The sequence below is a fragment of the Panthera onca genome, chromosome D1 (assembly GCF_046562875.1).
Source record: "Panthera onca isolate mPanOnc1 chromosome D1, mPanOnc1 haplotype 2, whole genome shotgun sequence".
Lineage (NCBI taxonomy): Eukaryota > Metazoa > Chordata > Mammalia > Carnivora > Felidae > Panthera > Panthera onca.
This window is the reverse complement of record NC_138348.1, coordinates 92,871,337-92,897,961: the sequence shown is the minus strand read 5'-3', so window position 1 is coordinate 92,897,961 and position 26,625 is coordinate 92,871,337. Positions and strand designations below refer to the sequence as shown.

At 49.3% G+C, this 26,625-nt stretch overlaps 1 protein-coding gene across 10 annotated transcripts in view; it reads left to right on the top strand.

The window, feature by feature from the left end:
* Positions 1 to 26,625, top strand: part of PKNOX2 (PBX/knotted 1 homeobox 2) — a 315,397-nt gene that overhangs the window by 249,619 nt on the left and 39,153 nt on the right. For all 10 annotated transcript variants that reach the window (XM_060605135.3, XM_078432921.2, XM_060605139.3 and 7 more), the window contains 2 exons: positions 2,266 to 2,405; positions 19,545 to 19,716. In XM_060605135.3, the coding sequence (XP_060461118.1) occupies positions 2,266 to 2,405; positions 19,545 to 19,716 (312 nt within the window). The remainder of the gene's footprint in view (positions 1 to 2,265; positions 2,406 to 19,544; positions 19,717 to 26,625) is intronic.

Sequence of the window (26,625 nt, the reverse complement as noted above, 5' to 3'; positions counted from 1 at the left end):
ACCTGCCAGCATAGTCATTATGTTAAATCCAGAAACTGAGTTCCATGAGAACAGGCACTCATCCTCGGGACCTCAGTGCCTACCTAGCACGGTGCCCAGTACGTTGCCAACAACTCAGGAAATATTTGAAGAAATGACTGCTTACATTAGTGGATGAAAGAAACTGGCCCAGATCAAAGTGAAGATTAGCAGTGTTTAGTTTTTCTGATTCCACCTTCTTTCTCTATTTTGAAAACTGGAACATTTGTTTCTACTTTCGTCCTTATAGCACCTCTTTAATACTCATGGATCCTAGGGGCGCCTGGGTGGCTCAGTCAGTTAAGCATCTGACTTTGGCTCAGGTCATGATCCTGCGGTTCGTGGGTTCAAGCCCACGTCTGAGCTGTCAGCACAGAGCCTGGAGCCTGCTTCGGATTCTGTGTCTCCCTCTCTCTCTCTGCCCCTCCCTGATTCATGCTCTGTTTGTCTCTCTCTCAAAAATAAATAAACATTAAAAAAAAAAAAACTCCTAATAATGCTATGTGAACTTAAAAAAAAATACTTATGGATCCTAAAATGACATCAAATGGCTTACTGATGAGAAAATAAGAGTTCAGGAAAAACAACGGATTTGCCCAAGTCCAAAGGCTAATAATGGGAGACAGCAGGATTCAAGCCATTGTCTGCTGGCTTTAAAGGTATCAGGATGCTATGTCTAGCCTCTGATGCTGAGTTTGGGTGAGTCCCCCCAGTTCAGCTGACAATGAGAAGGGTGTTTCTTCCTAACAAAAAATGATGGGGAGCCAGTACAATAAAGCAGATATGTCTCTTTTAAGACATGAAAGATCTCATTTACCACCTGTCATTCATTAATTCATTGATTCAACAAATATTTATTGAGTATCTACCAGTGCCAGGCTATGCTGGGCCCTAGAAGTACAACTGCTAATCAAGCCCTCTTTGAGCTTAAGTTAGTTGGGAGTGGAAGAGAAAATCACTAAGCAAGTAGATATATAGTAACTGATCATAGAAAGGCCTATGGAATGAAGCAGAGTATGGGCATAGGAAGGGACAGAGGGGCTCTATTTCACTCTGAAGACGTGACATCCAAGCAGAGATCTTAAGAAAATGAGACAGCAAAAGCAAATGTCTTGGGGATAGCAACAGCATTAGCAACGATGTGCCTGTGTTGACGGGAGAACTATACTTTTTCTTCCAAAAAGCAGGGACCTAGATCATATGATGAGTATTCCAGCTATAAAACATCTGATTCTTTTAAGATGTAGTCATTCATTCATTCATTTTCTCAACAAAGGCTAAGCACATACTCTGTGTCAATTGGATGCTATGGATGAAGGTGTAAACAAGGCTTCAGTGAGGAAGTCAGACAAGTGTATCAGGCCCAACAACACTGGTGCTATGGACAGGCTGGCAGAAAAGAATAGTTGAGGCATGTCACCGTTCATGACATTTTAGGGATCCATTTGACTAGAGAGAATATATTATAAAAGCATTAAACTCTGTAAGGATGGTTATCAAAAAAAATGTAAGCCATCTCATAGTTTCTTAAAATTTTATATAGAAAGCCCAACATATAACATTAAAAGGAGTCGCTCTGATTGGCACAAAATTTGGGGCCTGGGGATACCTTCAAAAACATTACATAGGATGAAAATCACGGCCCTAAATATTTGTTACGGCTGAGAACAAAAATCTGTCCGGTGTCCACTAAAACCTGCTTATCTCCAAACACCCAGGTAGACCAAATTTGGGGACCCATTCAATGATCAATCAAAACCATTAAAACAGTTACTCCTGTCTTGGGTTAAACGGAGTAAACTTCCACCCAAATGAGAACTGATTCAGCTATTTTTTTTTTCCTGCTCTTCAAAGTCATGAAATCAACTTACTACTGCCCAGTCCAGCCCAAATGACTCATAAGCACAATTTAAAGGGTTCATCATTTTGGTTTTTTCTGCTTCTTGGCAGAGGTCACCACCCTAATTTGCATTAAGAAGAATCAGTCGTCTCTTCTAAAGAGTGCCCGTGCACCACCTGGTTTTGTAGGCTCCTAAATTATTCTCTAAAATGTTCTCACCTAGGGAATGCTTCCTTCTCACTGTGGCACGCAAACAAATGGATGCTGGTTGCACACCCACCGTTCCCTTGCCCGCCTTCTCTTGTTCACACACACGCCACAGGCCGGGGCGGGCCTCCCAATTCCAGCTGGGGAACCGGCTGTCCTGGCCATACTAACCTGTCCCCTCCCCTTTTCTCTCTCTGCAGATGACAGCAACTGCTCAGGCACCCTCTAAGACCCAGGCTGTCCACATCTCCGCACCCTCAGCTGCTGCCAGCACGCCTGTGCCCAGTGCCCCCATTGACCCCCAGGCCCAGCTGGAGGCTGACAAGCGAGCTGTGTACAGGTAGGAGACACTTCAGCTGTGTTGAAAGCCCCCGCCCCAGTCAGCCTCCGGCCCAGCTCAGCCCTGGGAGAGGAGAATGCAGGCCAGTGGGTGGGTGCATAAAGACAATGCCCAACAGCTGCTCTCCTCACCGTCTTCTCTCTCAAATCCATCTGGACATCCCTCAGCTGGCCCATGTGGATTGACGCTAGCTTCCTGGGATTGTCTGGTGAGGGCCAAGAGGGCCCGGGCAGCATCTTCCTGGAGGATCCTTTTCTCATCCCAGCTGGGGATTGAGCCCTCTTGAGCATCAGAAACCCTCCGCTCAGCAAACTGCCACCTTGAGAGGCTCTCCTCGCGTGTCCGCCATTGTGTCTTCACTCCAGCAAGCCCAGGGGACATCTGCTGGTCCCGTCTAGGACTTGGCATTACACAAACTTTAATATGCCTGAAAATCACTGGGAGAGTTTATTAAAACCCGTATTTCTGGGCTCCGTGCTCAGAAATGCTGAATCAGTAGGTCAAGCTATAGGAAGAGGAATATGACTTTTTAAAAAGCATTCCAGGTAGATCTAATGCAGCAGGTCCTTTTTTGATCCATGATTGTCTTTGTTTTGTAGCAAGAGGCGTGGTGTGTGGCTGCGTATGTTCTGGCACCCTCCTTCCAGAGGGGGAGTGTGCTGAGAGCCGGCAGCTCAGAGCAGGGCCAGGCCCTGAATGTTGCGGAGGCTGGGAGGGGCCCAGGGCCTGTCTGGTTTGTCCATGTGGTTGAGAAGATGCAGTCCTCTGAGAGCCGCCCTGGCAGGGATGTTAGTCATCGTCTTTCTGTGGGGCGCCCACACGGCTAGAAAAGACGCCCGAGTCAGCACTCAATATGGAGGTGACACCCTAGCGCACGCTCACTTGTGTGAGCACATACATTCACGTGTATCAGCAAACGCGTCTTACCTGTGTCTGGACACACACTGCAGCAGGTGCCAGTATCGTCACATGGGGAACGATCCAGCCAAGATGAACGGGAAGAAGATTGATTCCTTCCTCACTCCTCCCCACGGTGACAATGCTTTTATGGTAATGGTGGTAATTATTGCTGTTATTATCATTATCACTGGCGTTATTTTTAGTTACTCAGATGAGCCGAGTGCCTCTAATGCCAACCCGGAGTCCAGAGCAGTGAGCCCTGATCCATAGGTCCCGCCACGAGGGTCTTTCCCAGCCCTGCTGGAAGAATAAATCACCATGCCTGTGCCCTGCTCTGCCCAGTGCACTGGCCAGGCCCTGCTGCCTGCCGGGAAAGAACTCTGCTTTGGACCCCAAAGATCTCCCACATCTGGTCACGGTACCTGTCAGAGAGACTGGACACTCCTGTCCTCCTGTCTCTCCTTCCTTCACACTCTTGTATTGAACCCTGACTATTAATATGTGGAGGCGCTGAGCTGGACTCCCAGCGAAAGAGGGTGAACTATCAAAGCAAACGCACCTCTGTTCCCCATCTCTCCAGGAACAGATAGATAGGCAGGTGAGAAACCAACACAGTGTGGTCAGAGCTTTAACAGAGAAGGCTTTACCGAGGAGACAATATTTGAGCTTGATCTTAAAGGCTGGTGAGAGAGTCCACCAGGAGAAATGGGCTGGAGTAGAGCCTTCCAGACAGAGCAGAGCCTCTGTGCTCCCAGAATGGCCAGTGGCCAGAGCATCTGGGTGTGGGGAGATGAGGCTTCACAACCACCTGGAAATTAAACTGCGAGGTGGGCTTGTGCTTTTGTGGTGAACATGAGAAGGGAGAGTACCATGGCGTCTGAAAACCACCTGATGGTCTGATGGCTTGGGGGTTAGAGCCATCATACTCCATGTAGATCATTGCTACCCATAGTATGGCCCAGGGGCTAACAGCACTGTATCCCCTGGGAGTTCTTGAGAGACGCAGACTCTTGGCCCCACTCACACCACGTGATCTGTGTGCATCATCCTGGGCACCTTCACAGACAGGGGACCTGTGGTGAGCACAGATCATAGTCTAGAAAGACCCCTGGTTCATGATACAACAGAAAGTTTCTGGATACCCAGGCTTGAGTCCCAGCTCCTTTTGTGTACTAATCTCTGTGAGCTTGAGTTTCATGACAGAAGCTAACCAGTAGGTTCAGTAAGATTGTTGAGACAGCTCATGTAAGCACCTGGTGCTGTGGCCCTTCCCAAGATCCCAGGCTCATTTCCCACCCAGGCCAACCTGCAGGAGATGTGGGTCACCTCTCCCGTGGGAGCTGTTCATCATGATGTCACTTGAAACATAAAGGCCCAGACGGTCCTCCAACCAACGCTTCTTCCTGCTCACCTTCACACCTGAGCTTTACCTTCTCCCACCGGGCTGAGCCCCCAGCAGCCCTCAGCCTTTGCCCAAATTGTCCCTGCAGCTGTCTGACCGTGAAGAAGGAATCCCAGGTTGGTTGCCACCAATTGCCCAGACAAACATGGCCACCCGGCATCTCAGGACAACCAAGAGAGCTGACACCAGCACCTTCGCCCGGCTTTTCTCTGCAGTCCCTCCTGCCCAGGGGCCTGGGGTTTTCTCCCACAACCACACCTCTCCCATTAATACCAGCTGTTCTCTCTACAGCCATTGCAGGATGACCGGGGAGGGAGCTCAGCCTCCTGAAGGGTCGGGTAATTTTAATTAGATTTGCCTGCCTTGGGGCAGCCTGGCTGCTCCAAAGCACATCAGGGAGTCAGCATTTTATGTCAATAAATGTAACAAGACTTTTCAATTCAGATTAGTGCCCAGCGCCGACTTCTGGGAGATCCCACTGTGGCCCCTCCCAGAACCACAGATGAAGGAAGGGTGGAGGGAGCCCCTTTCTGACCAGGCCCCTGCGGGTGGCAGGGGGACAGTGTGACAAAAAGGAGGGGTGTGCCTGTGAGCCCTTGGAGCGTCCAATGCCCCTGAGGTTCTATTTGTGTATAAAGACGTGTTAATGAAATGTATTGGTTCCTTCTGATGTGGAAAGTGTGTGTGTGTGTGTGTGTGTGTGTGTGTGTGTGTGCACGTGCGTGTAGTGGGGGTGAGGGGAGGCAGTCTGTCTTTAATTGGATCATACCAGAGCATCATCTGGGCTAATCAGCAAGGCAACCAAGAGCTCCCGCTCAGATTAATGATTGCAGTCTAATCCGAGCAGATCCCATGATTGGATGCACATCGTGGGTAATTGTGTTTGTGGCCCAAGAGCAGTGCTGAGAGGGGGTCTGAGGAGGGGAGGCCCTGTGCAGTGAGGACCACCGCAGGTTTGGACCTAGTTCAGTTCTCCCCTTCCCTAGTCCCCCACCTCAGCCCTGGGACTTATCCCCAAGACGTTCAAACTTAGCTTGGACTGCCCCACTCCACCCCTCCATGCGGATGGACAGTGTTAGGTGCCGTCCAGAACCTGGTGGTTAGATGGCCAGGCGTGCAGAGATAGGGCCAGGAGGGTGGGGTTAATCCAGCTTTCACTCTCCCTCCTCCCCTCCAGTCTCCTTCGTTCCCCTTTGAAGTGAGTGGGTTCCCATGGAAACCATGATGTCCTGGGGAGCAAGCAGAGTGGCAGACAGCTAGTCCTGGCCAGGTGCGAGGTGGGGAGGAGGTCGGCCTTGCTGAGAAAGCTCTGCTAAGGCTAAGGCGTTGGTTCTCTCCCACAAGGCTGAAAAGCTCTCCAAGAACTGGGGAATGGGCCCGCCCAGCGCAGAAGTTACCTGCTATTGATAGGAATGCAGGCTTGAGCAGTGAGAAAGTGGCAGGGGTAGGGTGCTTTGCTTCTGCACTTAAAATGCTGGAGAATCGAGATGCCGTGCAGGTGGAGAGGGCAGCTGACGGCTACCCACCCTCCCCCCCCACACCCCGTATTTCTCCTCTGTGGCATGGCTCACAATTAAGTTGATTTCATCAACGGTATTTGTTTCCCCCACTAGATGGTTAACTCCATGAGGGCAGGGTCTATGTCTGTTTTATTCATCGACCTATCCCTGGCACCCCATACCATACCTTAGAGTCAGCAGCTTGGACAGAGTGTGTACTAGAGCTTGTTGAATGGATTGATTAACTCAGGCGAGGCAGCACCTCATAAATACACCACAGTTCTAGGCTGGTGTGCTGGCTATCAGGGGCGAGGCGATAACAGAGCCCTGGTTCGTAGCATTTGCTGAATTCCACTGTGTAAATGCTCCCACCAGGGCCCACTTCAAACTACCAACACGATACCACTGACCAGAGTTGCAAAGGGGGGCTCCCATCTGGCTCTTGCCTGCCTCAAGTACAACCCCCATACAGGTAGGCAAGTTACAGGCCCACAGTCTCTGATTTTAAACAGGTCGATACATCTTATAACCAATTCTTTGGAATGATTTTATTTTTATTCATACCTTTAGCCACGAGCCCACACTTCTCTGTTGTCCTCATGGGCCTGTGCGGTCTACTCCTGGGTTCTAAATTTGAAATGTTCTCTCTTAATGAATTAACTACTTCACACAGTGCCCAGCACGAAGTAGGTGTTTGCAATTGTGATTTTTCACCGTTAACCCTGAGGCAGTGAATTTTCTCCTTCCTAGTTTCTACCCAGCACCGTCGTCTCTTCCCATCTGCTTGAGCAAAGCCCTGCCTTCACCCCCACACTCCCATCTTCTCCAAGTGGATTCCAGGCCCTTCCTGGTTTACCCGTTAACAAAAACTCCTTCCTGGGAGCTTCAGAAACCCTGCATCAAACCAGGCTTCACCTCCTCTGCAGTGTCCCAGCTTCGAGAATCTTGACCTTGCCCTGTGGTGCTTCGGGTCTTCAGGACAGCTCCATCCCCCTCCTCAACCACAGACTCAGAGCTTCTAACCCGTGCGTGACTACCCCCGAGCAGCTCATGCTGGACTCCATCTCTGGTTCAGTAAGAGCAGTACACATTTCTAAAGCCCTGTCTGTGCTCCACTTCTTCCAGCCTCATCCAGACCGGGTCCCTCTAGAATGCACACTCACTTGGGGAAGGATCGGAACAGGGCAGTGGCAGCGTTCGGATCGCTCTATTGGAAGAGACCATCCTTGTAAAGGTCACTGAGGCTCCGGGCTTGGTCGTGGCAGCCCTGGAGTTAGAGGTGTAAATGCAGAAGAATGGCCATGCTGGGCCGTGCCACGAGCCCTAGAAATAGAGTTGGTGATCGCTAGCTTTGTCACCTTGGGTGAGTTAATCTCTCCGAGCCTCTGTTTTCTCAACTGTAAAAAAGAAAATAGTAATAGCTAGACTAAAATTAGAGAATACGGGATAATACCTGACACACAGATCAGTGTTTGCTGCGTGGGGTGGGGATGGGGTGAGATTGTTTGAAGCAAGAGGGGCCAGCATGTGTCCCCATGGCGTGTTCAGGATGGGAAGCCATCTGGTGCATTCAGCGGGGTGGAATTCGGGGTTAGGAAATGGGCCTTTACATTTAGATCACCTGCGTTTACATTCTGGCACCGCCCTAGGCACCAAGCCTTTCTGGGCCTCGATTTCCTCATCTGGAAAACGGTATTATCTCTTCATCGGGGTTGTTGTGAGGAACCCATGAGAGAATGCACATTACGTATTTAGTAAAGAATCCCGCATTTGGTGAGCGCTCTGTAGATGTTAGCGGCTGTCAGATGTTTGGGGAAATGCAAGCAGGGGTTGGTCAGGCTAGAAGATGCTAGAAATGCTGAGAGGCGAGGCAGCCAGAGGCAGGACTGGAAAGGACGCCCCAGTCAAGAGGTGTCTATCTTGCAATTCAGTTAAATGTGTAGTGAGCTCTGCTATGTGTCAAGCGTCGTGTTAAGTTCCAAGAGGGGTTTTGAATAAAGAAGAACCAGCCCAGGGAGTAGGAGAAAGATAGACATAGAGAGCGGCTCTAATAGAAACTTGGCACATAGTATGGACTCAAAAAGTATTTGTGGAATTGACTGCGAGCCTTCTGACCACAGTGCAGTGTGGGAGAGTTGCACTGCTTTTCCCCAGGGAGGTGAAACCCAGGGGGAATGATAGCTGAGCTGGTAAATGGGGTGGGAGGGACCCCCGAGGTTTGGGGGCTGGACAGAGGGGCTGGGTCCTCTTGTGACTGTCCTCCTTAGCAGCTGCTTGGCCAGGAAGGACCCTGGGAACTGGCACGTCCTGATGAAGTGTTTTTGAGGGAAGGCTTCCACCTTGTGACCAAAGGGTGTCCTGGCTCCAGTGAGTTGACCCTGGGGCTTAACCCTATGCCTTCCCTGGCACTGTGCTTGGTCATTTCTGGAATGTGCTGGGCGAGGTGGCCTGAGAAAGATGTGGGAGAAGTTCAGCCATTCCAAGCAGAAAAGTCAGGACCAGATGCTTCAGGCTAGGGCTTCTAGACTAGATGCCGGGAGCAGATGTTCCTGGCTGCATTCTGGGCTGGGCTCTCTGGGCTGGGGGCTCCAGCCGACTCCCTGCTCTTGGAAGCAGTTGGATTCACTGGCATCAGAGATAACATTTCAGTTGTTGACTATAGTCAGGGGAGCGATCCTGTTGGAGCCATAATCTGAAAGTAAAACCATGCTCAGTTCTCCCCGGGCACCAGGCAAAGCCTGTTCTCGGCCCCTCCTGCCGGCATCTGGAGGGCCCCCAGCCCACGCACGGCCTCTGCACATGCTGCTGGCAGGCACGGGGGCTGCAGCTGTCGGGTCCAGGGAGCAGGTATGCCGTGTTGAGAGGCAGTGTGGGTCCTGCTGCTTCCATAGCTCACCGGCCTGGCCCAGGCACAGCCGAGAAGTCCAGGTACCCCACCAAGATAAGGCACGCTGATAAGATATGAAGAGCCTGGAACCCACCGACTTTTATCCTCACAAGGTTGTGTTAGGATTAAAGGAGATAACCAATGCTAACAGCCGACAGTGCTTGCCACGTAGAAGGCTCACGGTGAACGGTGGCTGCATTTGTGAGTAGTTACTGTGATACGTACTAGACTGGATCTGTCCCTCGTTTAAGGGGGAAGATAGCCAGCAATTGGGCCTCCTGCTGCTGTGAACCAGGCGGAGTGGAATAGGAGGAAGGCCGGCAGGCTGGGGCTTTGAGGGCTCACGTGGCCAGGGGCTTCTCACCAGGGCTGGACTGAGCCGGTTTTGCCCTTCTTTTAAATTTTTAAAAAACGTCGGGGCGCCTGGGTGGCTCTGTTGGTTGAGCGTCCGACTTCGGCTCGGGTCACAAGCTTATGGTTTGTGAGTTCGAGCCCCGCGTCGGGCTCTGTGCGGTCAGCTCGGAGCCTGGAGCCTGCTAAGGATTCTGTGTCTCCCTCTCTCTGCCCCTCCCCCACTTGTGCTCTGTCTCTCTCTGTCTCTCAAAAATAAATAAATGTAAAAAAAACATTTAAAAATTTTTTTAATGTTTATTTATTTATTTTGAGAGAGAACGTGAGTAAGCAGGGGTGAGGAGCAGAGGGAGAGGGAGAAAGAGAACCCCAAGCAGACTCTGTGCTGAGCATGGAGCTCGATCCCAAGAACCATGAGATTGTGACCCGAGCCGAAGTCAAGAGCAGGATGCTCAAGTGACTGAGCCACCTAGGCGCCCCTTGCCTTTCTTTTAACCATGACGCCACTCTCAGATTTTCTCAAGCTCTAGTCCATTTCGTGGTCAGGTGGAGAGAACATAAGACTAAGCCTTCAGTCTCAATTCTTACTCTATCATTGGGCAAATCATTTAACCTCTTTAGATAAGCTTGTCCTACCTCACACGGTAGGCATCAGATGAGAAACTGAAAGAGCTGTAGAGATGTGGAAGCCCTCTCCAAACACACAGAAGTATTATTATCATGAGAGAAGATTCTTTTGGAAACTCCTTCGATAAGATGGAGATTCTCTTGTGCTGCAGTGATCTTGATGCTCGAAGGGTAAACATGGCAGGTCAGTTCTGTGACCCCAAGGACACATATGACTCAAGGACAGAAGAGAAAAAGAGAGAAAGCGGGGAGGAGGAAGTGATTCCGATAATGGTTCAAAAATAACAGATAGGAGGTGGGGAGCGCAAAATTTGGAGTTTGGATTCCCAGATTTAAATCTCGACTCAGCCACTTACTAGCTTAATATCATTACTTCACCACAGTTTGCTAATTGGTGCAATGGGAATAAGAATATTGAGCATTTGAATGCAATAAGCACATGGAAACACTTTGTAACTTACAGAGGGCCACAAAGCGTGTGTGGGTGTGTGTTTAGTCATCGCCAGTGACCAAGGCGGAATGGACAGAGCTCCTTCCCCACAACACCCCTTCCCCTAGACTTTGTATGCTTGCTGGAGATCAATCTCTGGTGACTTGGACAGAAGCTCTGACTGCTTCTCGCTAGCTAACCTTGGGCGAGACACTTCCCTTTTCTGTGCCTGAGTCACCTCTCCGTAAAACGAAAGGGTTGAACATGGGATCCCCACAGATCTCAACTTTTAGGTGGTTTGTATTCCTGCCCTTGCAGACTAGCCTTTACAATCACTTTGTTGAGATTTCACATTTGTTATTATTATTATTATTTTTATTTTTAATGTGCCAGAAGGCAGGGGTGTGGGAGGTGGTGTCACGAAGGGATGGGGACGTAGCCGACTGAGGCCTGACCTGGGCCCCACCCTTGCCAAGAATGGACCTATCCGCCCACCTGGGGGAGGAGAGCCGGTTGGAGCCCAGGAGCCCTAGCAGATGCGATTCCAATTTAGCAACAAGAAGAAGTCCTCTCCAAGGCAACCCAGGCGAACACACCACCCACTAGGCAGGACTAAAAATACACCCGCATGGTTTCAACGTCACACCTGAAGTAAAAATATATCCAACCAGGAGCTGCTGGCTCGTTCTCCCCCACCCCACTCTGCTCTCTCCATCTGGTGCCTTCGAGGGGAGGAGAAATGGAGGGCTGGGCGAGCTCTTCCTTCACACTAACCCCCCTCCCTCCAGGACCCCGCCAGCCCCCACCCCACACACACCCAGCAGAGCCCAAGGAAGGCAGGTCCTTTTGTAACCATTGTAGCTAGAAGCTGCCAGATGGCAACGTTTTATCTGAGTCTTGCTATAGAGATGGATTCTGAGCCCAAAAGAACCTTAGGATTGTGTCTTAGAACCTTCCTTCCCATAGTTCCTCTGTTCCCACTCATTAATTCACCAGATATTTATTGATCCTCTGTTGTGTGCCAGGCACTGTGCATGACCCTTGGGAATTCAGAAAGAGATCAGATGAGTTCGTGGACCAGAGCAGTTCACCACATAGTGAGGAAGACAGATCTGTGCACAAACAACTATAGTTAGTAGAATTTAATGAGTGTCATAAGGGAAATAAAAATAAATTCTTACTGGCAGTGCTTTTTTGGTTAAAAAAAAAAAGAAGAAGAGGTTCTGAGTTCTGATAAATTGTACGTTGCCTCTCCTCCTCCTCTTTCTGTGCCTATTTGAATTGGCACGTGGGGTTGTTTTCCCTGCCAAATGAGTCAGTGGATATGGGAATAGAAATGTATTGGAGCCGATGGTGTCAATGTTGCTCTGAATAAAAAAGGTGCCCACACACCTTTCCAGGGAAGTGGAACAAGCATTAATTGATAGCTTACTAAGTGCCAGACGCTCTACGTGTTTCTTCATTTAATCCTTACCATAACCTGCGTGGTAGGTGATGCTATCCCTGTTTTATAAAGGAGGAAACTGGGGTTCAGAAAAATTCAGTAACTTGCCCCCAAAGGCACACCCACCGTCTCACTCTGAAATCTGTGCTTATCTCACACCACGGAGCTTCTCACCCTAAAGTGTGAGTGAGGTCAAGATACAAACCCCAAAACATTTCCCAGGATGGTTCAGAGGAAGCAATGGTTTTTCTCACTGGCGAGACCCACCAGGAAGCCGTGGTAGAGTGGGTGGTATCTTGAGATGGATTCTGAAGATTATTAGAAGGACAGGCAGAGACCCAGGAACCCAGTTGAGGTGCTAGGAACAGCAGGAACAAAGGCTAGTGCTGGGAGTCCAGTTTCCCTGAGTCTGTGAAGGCGGTGAGTGAAAAGACAAGGGGGCCAGAGTGCACCTGCTGTCTGTCCAACAGCACATTCTCTGCTCAGTCTGTTGAGAAAAAATACAGAAGTCTGAGGCCACACCTGATGTACCTGGAACGTTCATCTGAGGACGTGAACTTTATTTCATTAGCCTCCGAGAGAAATTTCACTAGAGCGAAACAACACGAATACTTGTAATGGGCTTCTGCTCTGAATAGATGCCCAAGGAAAAGACAGGGGGCTGTCCTGGAAAGTGACTCCAGGGTATTGTCTATGATTCTGTGATTCTTGTGACCTCTGACCTAGGGCACTAGAAATAAAGGATCAAAATGCCAGTGCCTGGGTGGACTTTCCAGGGGGTCGAGTCTTTGGTAATTCAAGACCTGCCCTGTGTTTATGGGTGGAGACTAGGTGGGATAGCTGGAGAGTCAGCCTGGTCACTACTGTTCCCACCTTACCCCACCTCACTGGCCAGTAGACTAATATCCTCTGCAGCAGTCAGACCCTGACCAGGCCTCTTGTCCCACTGGCTCATCACTGAAAATCTCCACCAGAAATTTTGCTCTCCTGCCAATCATTCCATCCTCTGAACCGTCCATCCCTCATCCCATCCAGGCCTTGGAGGCTCTGACCTCTGTTCCCTTTGGAAGACATAGCCAGGGCTCAGGGAGGGGGGTGAGAGCCAACATTGAGCCTCCTCTGTCCATCTTCCCCCTAGCTGAATGAGTCTGGACTGTGAGGTGAGGTGCAGGACAGGCCTAGGGGCTCCAAGGTCAATGACAGGGAGAAGAGGTGGATAGCCAGGCAGGCTGCCACACACTTGGCTGGACCCATAATTGAGGTCTGCAGTCCTGGCCAAGGTCACAAGGGAAGGGATGGCTGAGAGGCTCAGAAGTGACAGAGTGGCATGACTGTGAATCACAAGGTTTATCACCCAGAAAGAGAACTCAACACTAACGTGCCTCCCTGCGTGTGACCATCCTCGCCCCCCTTCCCCCCAGTCTGCAGTGCTCTGTTTCCATCTACATATCTATTCTCTTTCTCTTGTGTTCTTTGCATGTTACTTTCCCTGAAGCTCTATATTTTTACATTCCTTCTAACTTTTTCCTGCCTCTGCTTCTGTATTTCTGGCCCTCTAAGCAGAAAGAAATGTTAAAAAGTTGTGTTTGTTTGTTTGTTTGTTTTCCGAAAACCTAGGTTGTCCAAGGAGGGGAAGGAAGAGAAACAGAAAAGGGTCCAACTGTCTTTTCTTGAATCCTTTTAACAAGCTTCAGCCTTATAGGGGAACTTGAAGTTAAGTACAAGTATGCGAATTACCGAGGAAGTGGTGGTCTCCATCCCTGGAGGCCTTTAGAAGTGTTAGAGAAACCTATCAGGACAATTTATGTTATGAATATCTGTCTTGGGGCACCTGGGTGGTCCCGTGGATTGAGCATCCAACTTCAACTTCAGTTCACGATCTCAGAGTTCATGAGTTCGAGCCCTGCATCGGGCTCACTGCTGTTAGCGCAGAGCCCGCTTCGGATCTTCTGTCCCTCTCTCTCTCTGCCTCTTCCCCACTGGCACGTTCTCTCTCTCTCAAAAATAAATAAATCTAAGAAAGAAAGAAAGAAAGAGAGGAAGGAAGGAAGGAAGGAAGGAAGGAAGGAAGGAAGGAAGGAAGAGAAAGGAAGGAAGGAGGGAAGGAAGAGAAAGAAACGAAAGGAAAGGAAAGGAAAGGAAAGGAAAGGAAAGGAAAGGAAACGAATAGAATAGAATAGAATAGAATAGAATAGAATAGAATAGAATAGAATAGAATAGAATAGAATAGAATAGAAGATCTGTCCTGAGGTAGAGAAGAATAAGATGGGCTGTGTTGAGGCTCTCAGAAGCCTCACCGGGGAGAGGGGCAGGTTAGGGGGATTGCCTTGCCCTGAAGAAAAACCTGGGCTTGAGCGAGGGGTGGCTCAGCCTCTCTGCGGCTAGAGAGAGGGTGATGTTCACCACTACCAAAGGGCTTCAGCCAAAATCCTGCCTTGTCTTCAATCTGCTCTCTGGGGGGCAGCCCAAACTGGGCATTGCAGGCCAGCAAATGGGTGATGTAAAAAACGCGAAGGCAGAAATGTCAGAAGTAATTAAACCAAACGATGGCTTAAACCCCTGTAGAAATCAACACATCCGGTTTAATCACCTTCTTAAGCTAGCACAAGACTGCAAGTCTGTGGAGAGGGGTTCTTTATTTCTTTGGATCGTTAACAGAAACTGCATATCTTGAGCTTGATTTTGGTTCAGATGCTCCTGAGGAGAGGTGATGAGGTTGGGGGTGGGGGTAGGGACTGAGAAAAGAGAAAAGAAATAATAAAATGTTATTTGAGATCATCTCTCCTTCCCCTCTCCTCGCCATGCATCTCCCCTGCTCCTGGCTCCGTCGGCACTCACGGCTCCCCCCGCCCCCCAGCACCCAGGCAGAGGCACAGTGCTGAATGTGCTAAATTAGGCCATTAGAGAAATTCATTTCTCTTTATTAGTCTGTGTCAAATCCTTTTTATTAGTGGCTGGAAACGACCTCTCTTCTGCAGTAAAATGTCATGCCAGTTCACTCCTTTTATTTGTTCTGCACTGACGAGGCTCAAACTCTCACTGAATTAGTGCAGTGAGATTTATTTCCTCCAAATTTTGAACGGCTTAAGAGAGATTGGGGTGGAGGGGGCGGTCAGACAGGAGGCGACGGAGAGAAGAGCGGAGAAAGATCTGGGAGGGAGAAGGTGAGCTCTTATGGAGGTCAAATGTCCTCCGCTCTTTGGAAATAAAGTCTAATGACCATCTTTCATATCTTGTTCATCATCGTCTGGGCACTGGGGACTGGGTTTCCACATTCTTACTTCTAGCCTCTGAAGGGTATTGATCTACAATGGAACAGATCTGGACAGCATGAAGAGGAACTCCTTAAAACCCATTGTAGTTGGACACATGGAAGTTCAGGGAAGGCCAAGAATAAAGAAGCAAATCCCACACCTAACTGGAAATCCTTCTTCCCATCCCTTGCCCGGTTCAGACAGGACCATTCATCTCCCCGGTGGTTAAGATCCCCAGCTCCCATGGTCCCTGCCCACCCCACCCCACTCCAAGCCTGCATCAAGGGCTATTGGAAAGGACTCTATTGGAAGACTTCCGGCCTCATCTCCAGCCTTCTAGGGTGATGTTGGAGGGAAGCTTAGAAGTATAGGTTAGCGCATAGTCTGGACAACTGGGAAAGGGGCCGGGAACCGGGCTGGGAACAGCCTTAGAGGAGCCCATGGCATGACTGCAGCCACGGAACCCAGCTGGGTCACTGGGAAACAGCTGGTTTCTCAGGATGTGGTGCACAGCGTCTCACCTATCCCCACGCTTGAGGTAGCAGATAACAGGTAGCAGTCTGGGTTTATCGAGGGATCCGGGCAGATAGAGCATGGGAGCTACAGGCAGCCCACTGACACTGGCTATCAGTCACAGAAAAGCTGTGGGCAAGCTCAGGTGCCATCTGAGCCCCTGGGCTCAGGGATCCAGGGATCAGAGTGAGCAGAAGCAGGAGCCTGGGGAGTGTAGGTATATGAGAAGAGTGATTTGGGAGCTGGTAGTGTGGCCCAGGCGGGGAGGGGCTGGAGAGAGGTGGCCATCCCAGTGTCCATGAGGTCTGTTCTGTGCTCCAGGGGCCCCTGGTTAAATGGGGGGTTGAGGGGAGGTGGCGACAGAAAGTATGTTTCCTTCCGAGAGATAGCAAAAGCCACAGAAAACATTCCAGATACACACACTCACACACACACACACACACACACACACACACACACACACACACACTCTGGGGAGATCTGACACCTGGAAGTGAGAAATTTATAAAAAGGGCCCCTGCTGTGGCTCCGCATAGAAATGCACATTGTTCCCCGCGCGTGTGACAGTGCCTCCACCACACCTGCTTACCTCTTCAACCTCATCTCCCTCTATTCCCATCCTGCCTACCTTGCTCCACACACACTCATCTGGATTTTGTTCTAGAAATGTGCCAGGCTCATTCCTATCTTTAGTGTTTTGCTTTTTTTCCTGCTTGGAATGGCCTTCCCTCAGATCTTTGCATGACTGCCTCCCCATCATTTGAAGCTTAACTTAAATGTCACCTCCTCAGAGAGGCCTTCCCAGACTACTCTCTGCCCTGCAGGGGCAAGGACAGTGGCGAAGAAGACTACTCTCCCCACCTACCCGAACTCTAGTGCTGGGAGACTCCATCACTGGCAGATTCCCTCCTCCCCACCCCTCATGGCATCCATGCTGTGTACACAGAACACGCAATCCCCTCACACATACCGCATACAGATAACACAGAACGCGTGCACACACACTGCATACAACATGGGGCATGTGCACACTGTACTCACAGCACGCAAAATCTGAACCCCACTTTCATACACACAACCCATATGTGCACACATTCCGCATAGACGCACTGTATCGACACACACCATAAAAACACACAGGATGGAACACTTACACAACACTCACACTCGCTCTCATTGACAGCCTACATTGAGCCCTGGTGCACACGCATGCACATGCACGCACACACAGAGACCATCCCCTCTCCATTCAGCAGCTGCCCACCCTCCCTGCAACCCGTGAGAAAGGAATGTGCAGTGACCGGCGGCTGCTGCGGGGTTGGGGCGGGGGCTGCGCCCCCAGCACCTGGCACGATGCTGCGGATTATTAGTTCCTGGTAATTTAGTGCCCTTGTACAGAGTCGATTTGTGCCTTTCATTCCTAATTGATCTAGTGGCTGTTTAAATGGCAGCAGGCATCTGTTGAGAGTAGGAAGGTTCATAAGGCGCAATAATTCATAACACCGTCTAGAATTTGCCTTTCATGTCCCTCAGCTAAACCACTGCAGGGCTCTGCTTAAATTACAGCCACTGAGGCTTTCTTTGGTATTCCACTCAGGGCCAGGAGAATCTTGCATTAAACTGGGATCAGGTTAGATTAGACTATAATATGCTGCGGTATTAGTGGCTGCAAATGAAGACTTACACTGGAGTTTAACCCCTTCACCTGGTTTTCTCTTTGTCTTCAACCGGATGGGTAAGCGAACCCATTGTTTTCCCTACCGGCTTCCTGCCGGGCTGAATAGATCTTCTAGCAATTGGGGACTGCAGATGCGCCATCCTTAGATAGTGACCCTTTTTTCCTCTCCAAACTGTAACCTGGGCTGCACTCTGGGGATCCAGATGTTTACACATCAGCTCCCAAAACAAGGGTCGGGAGATGGTGTCTAGAGACAGGCGGCCATGCCAAGCAGCTCATAGGAGGCAGGAATTTATGTCTCCTCATCCCCCCACTGCCCCTGAGCCTGAGTAGAATGACTAGTAGGTGTAGGTATGAGTGTCGATGGAACTAAGCACCTTCTGTCTTTTTGCCCAGAATTCCTGAATCCCAATACAGGCTGTGAGGGGTTCCCCCATCTACATACAAACACCGTGTAGGCTGGATATTCAGTCTTTCTCTTGGTGTGTTCATAGTGTACTGGAAGGAAAAAAGCATGATCTTTTTTCCTTTTCAAGACTTACTGTGTTCTCCAATATGGTAGCCACCAGCCACATGCGACTAGTTACATTAAAATTGCTAAAGTTAAATAAATTTAAAATTCAGTGTTGCAAGCACCACAGTCATATTTCAAGTGTCTGTTGGCTTCAGTCATTAGTGGCTATCATATTGGACAGAAGAGATTCTAGACCATTTCCATCAGTGCAGAAAGTTCTATCAGACAACACTGACTAGAATATCCCTGTTGGCAGAGGCCTGGGAGCCAAGCTCAACATACATACTTCCTCCTCTCCCAGGAAGCAGGGCTTAATCAAAAAGAAAAGAGCTAGATTGTGTGGTCCCAAGGGACCAGGAGAGGAGAGCCCAGAGAGGGATGGACAGATGCTTTCTTTGGAATCATAGTGGAAGGGAATGAGGCTGCAGGGTCCAGGGTCAACAATCTGTGCAAACACATGCACGCTTGCTGGGATGCTAAGACCTGATTGTTCACACATGCTGCAGGGAAACAAAAACGATATGCACTTATAAGTACAAATGGCACACACACATACAATATGCAACAAGTATGTATTGGGATCCACATACCTCTTCTAGACTCAGGACACCCAGTGATGAATAAGGTGGGCTTGGTTCCTCCCTCATATAGCTCGAATTCTGGTGAGGAAGGCAGATAATAAAACAAACAGCTCAGAGAGCCATCAGCGTAGGCCAGGGGCAGGGGCAGTGAAGGAAGCTTCCCAGAGTTGGTGACGTCTAAGCTAAGACCCTTAGAGCCAGTCAGGTAGGCACTTCAGCTTACATAATACATCACAGAACGATGCCCACCCACCCCATACTCACACTCACACTGTCTTCATTTGCCGATTCGTCATCAGTCACCAAATATTTAGTAAGTGCCTGCTATGAGCATGTGGGGCAAGGTCCTAAGGATACAGTGATCGTTACGACAGGGGCAATCTTGGAAGAAAACAGTGATGCAGATAATCATCGAATCACGGTTGTGCTAAGTGTACGACGATAGAAAGGTGCAGGGAGATGTTATACATGTAACTGGGTGTCTGATCTAAACTGAGTCAGTCAGCAGACTCTGGACAGGTGGAGATACCCGCCCACCACGTGTGGGGTGAATATTCCAGCTCACACATATCCCCCTGCATACACTTGCAGACACACAGGTGTGCACATCTGTGGCCCTCAGCTGGCTCCAGACAGCCACGAATGGGTCTGTGACCAAGCACTACCGCTCATACCCAGAACTCTTCTGGATACTTCCTACATCTCCCTCCCGGGTTGACCCTGACCCAGAAATGGACACTTATTTCTTTGAAATAAGTTATACCCATCATCTCTCACCAAATATCCATGCAGCTTATCTGACCAAAGAGAAGTGTTAGGCACCCAGTGGGGAGGAACGGAGCCCTCTAAGGCCCCAGCAACAAGGAGACTGGATCCTTCCGTGCCAGGGTATGAAGTGCTGTCATCCAGGCTGGCGTGGGGACTCGGGATGTTCTTAAGAAGTAGGACCTTGGGAGAAGGAGTGATGGGAATGTGGGAAAGGGGCCCTGGTGGCTTCTGAGCCCAGCCAGCAGCGGGTCTCTGCGTGTGCGCATGTGTGAGTTCTTGATGTCCCCGCAGGCACCCTCTTTTCCCGCTCCTGACGCTGCTGTTTGAGAAATGTGAGCAGGCCACCCAGGGCTCTGAGTGCATCACCTCCGCCAGCTTTGATGTGGACATCGAGAACTTTGTCCACCAGCAGGAGCAGGAGCACAAAGCCTTCTTCAGCGATGACCCAGAACTGGACAATCTGGTAAAGACCCTCCGACCCCCACCCTGGCTAGGGTCTTCCTACCCTCTGACCCCTCTAAATGCCCTAGAAATGATCCTTTTATTCCTTCATCCATCCCACAGAAAATTTGGGGTGCCCACTCTGGGGCAGGCACTAGATGCCCCCATCTAGCAGCTGAGAACCGTTTCTGGTTCCTTGAACCAAGAGTTGCATGCCCGGGTCTTGCTGCCAGCGGCCTTTTCTTCTCTGCTCACTGCGGCACCAACATCCCACTACCCAGCACTCCTTGCAGCACGGACAGGAGGGAAGGAGAGGCATGGGAGCCGGAAGGTCTGGGGTAGCTGCTCTGAGGACTGGAGTCCCAGCATGTTAGTGAATCTGTCTTGGGCTGCCCCCAGACGAGTTGATGGCTGGTGTGCTACAGTGTGGAGGATGAAGGCGACAGGCATATTCAAACACATCAACAGAGAAAAAGAGCTGGAGACACAGTCATGTTGAGAAGGCCAGCAGATGTCCTGTCCATCTGAGGGACACAGACCAGGCTCGTAAACCCAGTTTATCATCCAGATCATCACTACAGGGGTTTTTTTAATACACATTCCTGGGCCCCACCACCTGGGCACTGTGATTCAGTAAGTTTGGTAGGGGCCTGTGAATCTACATTTTGAAGCTTCCCAGGCAACTGCAATCAACAATATTTGATAACCACTACTATAGGTGACATCTGAAATTCTCTTCTCCCCTGGGAATCCTGCAGGGAGAGAGAGAGACAGAGAGAGAGACAGAGAGAGAGAGAGAGAGAGACATCTGAAATTCTCTTCTCCCCTGGGAATCCTGCAGGGAGAGAGAGAGAGAGAGAGAGAGAGAGAGAGAGAGAGAAGCTGCTCTGTCCAGTCATCACGATATACAGTCACCATGGAATTATTAATTATTAACCATAATTCTTGATTTTTCTGTGGGTGGATTACCCACATCATGCATGGTGAATTTGGAAAGTGGGCAAAACTCTCCTCCGTAAATTGAGTGATTATACTGCTGACCTCTTGGATCCAGAGTTTAGCTGATACCTGGTCCCAAACACACACACACACACACACACACACACACACACACACACACTCAGAGCACCTACAGAACAGATTTAAGGGATTTATGTATCATTCTATGCTGTGAATTACCCACCCCACTGCTTCTCTCAAGAGTTGAACGTGATATTTTACGGAGTCCAGAAGAGCTGCCAGGAGAGAGCCCCCCCTGGCCTGGAAATTCGTGAAGTGTCAGAGCAGGGCTGGCGTTTAGAGAGAGAGAGAGCACGTGCCAGAGAGTAAGCGCTTACCTGGCATCAGAAGTGCTAGTGTAGGTACCACTCTGCTTCATCCCTGGCCCTCCCTCTTCCCTGGCTGGGATTGAGCAGCCATACTTCCCGGGAGCCCAGCCCACTGCCTGTCCGGTTCCTTCCAGGCTGGTCTGGCCCTACCCTGCAGCTCAGCTGATTACCATCTCAGAACTGCAGCTATGAAGCGGGTCCTTGGAACTTAGACCCACAGCAGCCAGGCAGCCAGGAGAGGAGGTGGCTCTTTCTGTGGGAGCTAAACTGTGCCTGGGGGGCCAGGACCCCCTCCTGTCACATGACACAAAAAGAAGCTGAGGCCTAAGTTGGTAGAAAATACCTAAAATCAGACCGAGTAATATAAAAGAATGGAAACCTTTTTAAGAAGCAGGAGTCCTGGGGCAACGAACCTCACGTACCTTACCCACCACTGCCTGCCAGGCGAGCTACCAAAGACACACTGAGGACAGTCTCCTGTTCCAGTATAACCTGGAAAATACCGAAAAGGGGCCAGCTCTGTGCTCTCCCCTTGCTAACACTGCCTAGGTCTCTCTGGGTTTTGTTCACTCAAAGAATCCAATTTCTTGGTTCAACCCAGCAAAACTTGGTTAAGCGTCTGCTACATGCACGCCTGACCTAGGGATGTGGATGTAGCAGCAGCTGCCCCAGTGGCCCCAGATCTCTGGTGTTGCCTGGTCGTCTGTCCTGGGTGACTGGGCTGGGAGTGGGGCAGTTGGTGAAACCGTCCTCAGATATCGCACCCACCCATATGGGCCTGATTTACCTAGATGTGCTAGCCACGGTCAATGGCTGGCTGACCGGTCACTTGTTTAAAGAGAGAGGGTTGGGGGCACCTGGGTGGCTCAGTGGGTTAAGCATCCGACTTCGGCTGAGGTCATGACCTCATGGTTTGTGAGTTCGAGCCCCTCTTCAGACTTTGTGCTGACAGTGCAGAGCCTGCGTGGGATTCTCTCTATCCCTCTCTCTCTGCCCCTCGCTCACTCACACCCTCTCTCTCTCTCTCTCAAAAATAAGTAAATAATAAAAGATTAATTAATTAAAAAATAAAGTAAAAACAAAATAATAAATAAATAAATAAATAAATAAATAAATAAATAAATAGAGAGGGTTGAAGGAGCACTTAGAGACAGAGGGCCTGAGCCTGGCTTCACTGCTTACCCTCTGTGTGACTTTAATGACGTAACTCCTTTGAAGCTCGGTTTTCTCGTCTATAGATCTAATACACCTGTCTCATGTGACTGTAACAAAAAAATTAACAAGATGGCATGTGGAACTAAATGTCCTTTAAAAATGCATGGCATCCAGAAGGTTAATCTCAAATGCAGTATCCCTTGGGTGAGGCGATCCACCTTCCCAAACTCTCCTCCTGGCCATCAGAGAGACCGTGTGGCTGGTCCCCTGCAACTTTATTTGGGGGGGTCAAGCAAGACCCTTTGCCACCCCATTTGTAGTTCTGTGTCGGGAGGGGGCAGCTGAAGAGGCCAACCACAGGAGCCATCATTAGAACAAGAATCATGTAGCCAGCACAGACGAGATGCACATAATTAGAAATTAGAAAAAGGTCAGATCGCGTCATTATCAGCTCAATCAGCTGCTGAGTGCCACAGCCAGTTAATTTGGCATCTGTATTTTTTACAACCCTGTACACGTAGCCCAACGGACTGTAACTCTTTATCCGGACAGATATACTGCGCAGCGGAGCAGGGACATAAAATGAGAGACCCCAAGCAAATGAGCTGAGATAATTGAGAGATTTATTTTTTATATATATGTGTGTCAGGGCGGCTTTCCTTTGCCCTTGAATATTGACTTTCACAAATGGGATTGTCAGGAGGACATGGGTCCCCCCAAACTTTGGCCCACCCTGAACCCTCAAGCCACGCTCTGATCCTGCTTTCTCCCAAGCCCAGAGAGCCCGTCGGCCCCAGTCTTGCCAGACCCGCCATTTGGACATCAATCCTCCCACCTCCAGCCACCCATCCTCCGTGCAAATCGCAGTGCTGACTGGTCCCTTCCCTTGCTCCTAGTAGTCTCCCAGACAGGTTCCCATGGGAACGGCTGACTGAGCTCTCCCAGAGCTGCCCAAAGATCAGAGAGGTTCCCAGATAGAAGGCTTCAGAGGGAACTTCCCTCCCCTGCTGAGCCAGCTGCACAAACAGCTGGGGAGAAAACCATGGAGAGAAGCTGGTTCAGCCCATCCCACTACCCATTTTACAGATGGGGACACTGAAGTCCAGAGAAGGGAAATAACTCATTAGGACCAGACCCTAGGTCTGCTGGCTCCCAATACCCTGCTCCTTCCAGGGTCACCCCACCTCTCTTCTTTCTGGGGTTAGTAACGCCTTCATTTATAAATGCCACCAGCTTCTCCAGATCCCCACCTGCCGACCCCCCCACCCATCCCCTGGGGCCCCACTCTCTGACCCTCTCTACCTCCCTATTTCAGTGCTGTGGGTGGCTAAGCTGGCACACTGCCCCCTGTCCCCCAACCATCCAGAGCTCCCTCCCTCTGGATACTCTCCACCCCAGTCCGCACATCCAACCAGCGCTCACCAGACCCATTTCTTACCGGACCCACTGATCCCCCGTTTGGACCCAGCAGCCTCTGACTGGCAGTTGGTAAAGTTTGTAAAATTTGCAAGTTCCCCAAACCCCTTTGAAAGGTAAAAGCTTTTTGTTTTATAAAATCTGATTTACGGGCCCCCAGTGCAGTCCCGAGGTTTTATATATTATGCAAGATTTCAAACCGAGGCTGTAAAACGTACGGTTTCAGTTTCATGCATGGAATTTTTTTATGTGTAAATTTTTTAACATTTATGGGGCACGTTTTAATGAGACTCTGGTGTGGCTCGAGGGACAGATTATGGCTGCCTGACCGCAAAGCCAGCTCCAAAATGGGGCCCCCCAGACTCCTGGGCCCACTCTAAAGAGGCAGGGCCAGAGGCCGGAGGCTGTGAATAAGGAGACACAGGAAGGAACCAGGCCAGAAGTCTGGGCCCACAGAGACCTCAGGCAGCCCCGTTCAGAGTCATTCACTTCAGGCTTCGGTCCCACAGTCCCTACATAGGGACAGAAAAATCTTACCAACACCAGGAAAGGGAAAGCAAATAAGGATAATCAAAGCTAGTCATGATTAACATTTATAGAGCACTTACCAGGTGCCAGGTGCCATTCTAAACACCTTACAGATATTATCTTATTTAATCCTGTTTTCAAACCCACGAGGTAGGTTACAAGTATTATTATTATCCCCATTTAAAGACGAGGAGACTGAGACACAAGGTGGCATCACTTAGTTCAAGATCACACAGCTAGTCCAAGGCAGAGGCCCGAGTCAGATACTGCACAGGTCCCGAACTCCAGCGCCCACACTCTTACCCGTCATGCTGACTTCTAACTACTCTTTCTCTAGTCCTTTGGATGCACCAGCTCTTGTTTTTAGTTCTTTCTAGATGCATCTCATTTAATCCTCAGTACAACTCTGGGGGAGTTGCTATTATTATCCCATCTCACAGGAAAAATGAGGAAAGTAAAGTCTGGAGATTAAGTAAGTTGTCCAGAATTTCTCAGTGGGTGAAAGACCCCCGAGACTCAGCCTCCAAACCCCATTGTTCTTGACCACCCTTCTCTATTCAGTTCTCGTAATAGCCCCATGAGGTAGTTATTGACATCCCCACTGTACAGAGGAGAAAATCAAGGAGTAAGGGTCCCACAGCCGAGCTGGGATTTGCACCAAGTGGGTCTAATTCCCAAAGCCCACCTCTTTCCCCCGAACCACTTGCTTCTCCAAATTCTGAGGACATCAGAGGAGAAGTGTCGCCTTATTGACTAAAACGTGATTTAGCTGGTCATGCACGACGGCTTCCAGAGCCATTCGTTTTATCCCCTAATCGTCTGGCAGTTCTCGCACCTCCAGTCTTCACCTTTTCTTCCACATCCTGCTCCTTGTTCCAGTGACGCTGCACTTCAACTGCTCAGATCCAGCCGGTCTGGTCGAGAACAATTCCTGATTAGAATTTAGCTTTGGCTGCCCTAATGACCCGCAGGAAATATCTGAGCACTTTAAGGAATGCAAGTTTATAAACCCTTTTGCCTGTAAGTGAGGGAGAGTAGTTCCAGCTTCCTGACTTGCAGAAGGAGGAGAGGGTGAAAAGAACCTGTCCCCCAGGGAATGGATACCTCCCTAACTGCCGCGTGGAATTCTGGCTACCCGAGCGTATCACCTGTGTATCCCCATGGTTAGAAGACTCCAGTGAGATGATGATGAGAAAAGCATTTTGCAAATCATAAAGTGGTATGTATATAAATGTTTTGGAAGGCAAGGATTTATGACTATCAAGTGAGGGGGCCACGATCCTACAAGAGAGGCCACTCTTCAGAAAGGAACTTGGTGGTAGCGGGGTGGGGGAGGGGGTTAGCATAAGGAATAGACATTTATCAAATAGCCACTATGCACCCACAGCATTTACATACATTGTTTTATTTGACTTTCCCACCCACTCTACAGTGTAGGGGTTACAATCCTAAGTTTTACAGATGAAGTTAAACCACTTGTCCAAAATAGGCAGGCAGGAAATAGTAGATTTGGGACATCACACCATGCGTCTTCACAGCCAGCCAGAAGCTCCAGTCCCAGGTACTCTCCCAGGACTGGTTGGGCTCATGTGCAGTGGTATGAGACTAAAATGCAAGATGGCATCTTGTTTTGCTTTTTTTTTGAAGGGCACTTCTCAGAAGAAAAGGGCTGTTTCTTTATTTTGAAAGAGCAAAAAGAGAGAGAGAAGCTGGAGGTGAAGCAAGACTTGGGGAGGGGGAGAAGATTGAGAACACATTCATCACATTTGATGATGATATTAAATTAAATGGAATTGTTATTGCTCTAGAAGATTTGAAATAACTTTTTATATGACATTGATCACTTAGAAAAATAGTTTAATAAATCAGAGTTTTATTCTGATTTAGAAGCAAAAACCCAAAATTGCAAACACGTAGGATAGAGAATGATTTACTAAACATAAATACAGAGGCAAAACACTGGGAATGATTCTGTTTCCACCAGCTGAATATGGAATGGCAATAGAAAAGCCACCAGCATATTAGAAATCATTTAAAAAGGTTAAAAAATTATATGCCTTTGGTTCCCTGTGGCTTATAAGATATTTTCACATCATTATCTCCTTTACCCCTCATCAGATCTTATGAGCTAGGGATGATCATTATCCCCATTTTACAAATGAGGACGTTGAGGCCCACAGAAGTCATGGAACTGGCCCGTAACATCCAATTTGTAAACAGTAGGCCTGGATTCAGGCTGTTTGGCAACAGCCCCCACAGGCTATCTGTTCTGCCACACAGTCACCCCCACTAATGGTATGGCCCATCTTGTTCTCTAGTATTGAATAGGTCCTACATATTCATGCCTCAGAATACCATTATGATTTACTCTACCTTCTTAAATCTTTAAACCAAGCCCATTATCCCATGAAAAAGTAATCCTTCAACTGTGCTTTGTTAGACCCAAAGGTAGGTCCACTTTTGGCCACCGTGCACCGGATCTGGTGTAAGCTCACTGTGTGTGT